This window comes from Buceros rhinoceros, unplaced genomic scaffold (assembly GCF_000710305.1).
Source record: "Buceros rhinoceros silvestris isolate BGI_N320 unplaced genomic scaffold, ASM71030v1 scaffold5209, whole genome shotgun sequence".
In the NCBI taxonomy this organism is placed as follows: Eukaryota; Metazoa; Chordata; class Aves; order Bucerotiformes; family Bucerotidae; genus Buceros; species Buceros rhinoceros.
In genome coordinates this window covers 23,363-25,452 of record NW_010430809.1, presented here as the reverse complement: position 1 = coordinate 25,452, position 2,090 = coordinate 23,363, and the positions used below count along the sequence as shown (strand labels likewise).

The window sequence follows — 2,090 nt, the reverse complement described above, 5'->3', positions numbered from 1 at the left end:
GCATCATTCAGTTGTGTTGGGACGAGTCGCTACATAAACGAAAAGAACGATCAGCAGTACTACAACGGCCAGCGTGGGAAGCACGACCGTGGTGATTTGCTGCCGGGCCTCCTGCATTGCCTGTTTTCTCTCCTTTTTATCTTTAGAAGTCTCTTTTTTGGGTTTTCCTCTCAGCTGCCTCATCCTCCTCTTAGGATCTTTTGTTCACTGAAATGGGGGAGTGAAGGGAATCGAACGGCAGAAAACAGTCCAAGGTCTTTTGAAACGAGGGCTTGAGGAATCCTGTCTCCTTCAAGTGGCTGGCTGTGCAAGAACTGCAAGAGAAGAAAAAAACAAGCCTTTTGAGCAAGATCTACACATATTTCAGTTATTAAAAGCTCCACCTGGTAAATCTTCCACCCAACTGGCAGCTTCTTTCGAGGAAATGGAATCACAGTGCACACACTCAGCTCATCAATAACCCCTTCCCCACAAATACTACAGCAGCTCATCACGCTGTGTGTATTTATCCAGGAGCACCGAACTTGCACTCTGTTAAGCCAGAAATAAAGCCCAGCACCACACATTCTGTCCTCCAAGGCAAACAAGGTAACACAGCTAAAGACCTAGTGAAAACAATATGAATTAGTCTTGTGTCAACAGAGCGTACCAGCTATCCCGTCCAGCCCCAGCAGCAGGCTCCTGGCTGAAGCCCGGCTGTTGCTCCCCGCCGGCCTGCAGGAGGAGGACGGGCCAGCACAGACCCTGCCGTAAGGAAGCACTACACGTCTATCACCCACGCCAGTCTTCACCAGAATAAAGGGTGTTCTAGTGTAAAAAATGGGGGAAAGAGCTGCTTAACTTATACTTCTAGTTCTGCTACCACAGCACAGACTAAATCGTAACAGGACTCGGTGCTGTCACTCTTACCACAGCTGTCACTTTTCTAAGAAAAAGATCCCAAGCGATAACCAGCCTGCTGACGAGTCACTGGTGCAGACAAGCAGTCATTCATAAGGTAGATGTTCTGAAGCACCTGCTACACCAGATTTTAAAAGCAGAAGCATCTACACAGTGCGATTAACAAAACCGCCGCACGCTAGGAAAGCCTCTCTGAAACACGGGGAATTAGTAGGTGCGTAGTATTTCCACACCCCGAGTTGTTTCGCCCCTAAGCTGCCGACAGCGGTGTAACTCACCGCTGACCCTGCGGGGGGAGGGAGGACGCCAGCTGTTGGGCTGTTTTCCTCTTCGTCGCATCCCCCGTTTGTGCAGCAGCACAATAGCTGGATACCGGCCAGATGTATCTCAGCACAAACATGGAGGGTAACAGTCACGGGTGTCAAGTATCGAGCTGAATTGAAAGCAGACTCTGAGCTCAGAATAAAATTAGTGTGTTAATGTAATTGTAGAAATTAGTAGGTTAATGTAATTGTCTCTCCTCTCTTCCTTTTCTTTGTATCAAAATAGGAAGATGATTTTAGTGTCGGTGGGAAGCATGTGTCAACAAGTAAAGCTGCAGAGCCCACTCACCACCACAGACACAGTTTCTCCCCGATGTGTCATCTCTGGTCAATGCTGCAAGTTGTCTTATGACTACTTTAAAATAAAAAAAAAAAGCTTCACTGAAAGTGGGACATTTTCTGTTGGTGTTAGCACTCAACCTCACTTGACAACCTGATCACAGAAGCCAAAGCAAACTAAAATGCTCACGCACAAACCAAGAATCCTCACTATGGGTTAAGTGCAGGAGTTTTCATCCTTCCTTGCACAAGCAGCAATCTGTCCGCTGTGAATGAACGTCATCCAGCCAACTGGGTTGGTGAGATACTGCACCAGTTAGGGTAACGTGGAATAACTCTACTAACATGAGCTCACAGAAGTGACCAGGTAATCAGAATGACCTGTGGTACCGGGAAACTAACAGCAAATCGATGTGTCAGTATTTCTGTCTTTACGTGGTCTTTCATGGATGTAATCTAAAAAAGAAAACAAGACAAAACCAACCCAAAACACCCTCAAGTGTGTTCAGATGGATCTCAGTGTTCAGATGGATCCACCGATCCATCCGATTCTGCACGCGCGCACATCCTTTACGCAGTTTTTCTTCC

At 47.0% G+C, this 2,090-nt stretch overlaps 1 protein-coding gene across 1 annotated transcript; it reads right to left on the bottom strand.

Annotated features, from left to right (window-relative positions):
• On the bottom strand, positions 1–308 carry SMCO4 (single-pass membrane protein with coiled-coil domains 4). The gene has a single exon (XM_010143152.1). The coding sequence runs from the start codon at positions 181–183 to the stop codon at positions 4–6; it is 180 nt and encodes a 59-aa protein (XP_010141454.1). The 5' UTR covers positions 184–308; the 3' UTR covers positions 1–3.
• Positions 309–2,090: the final 1,782 nt, after the last annotated feature.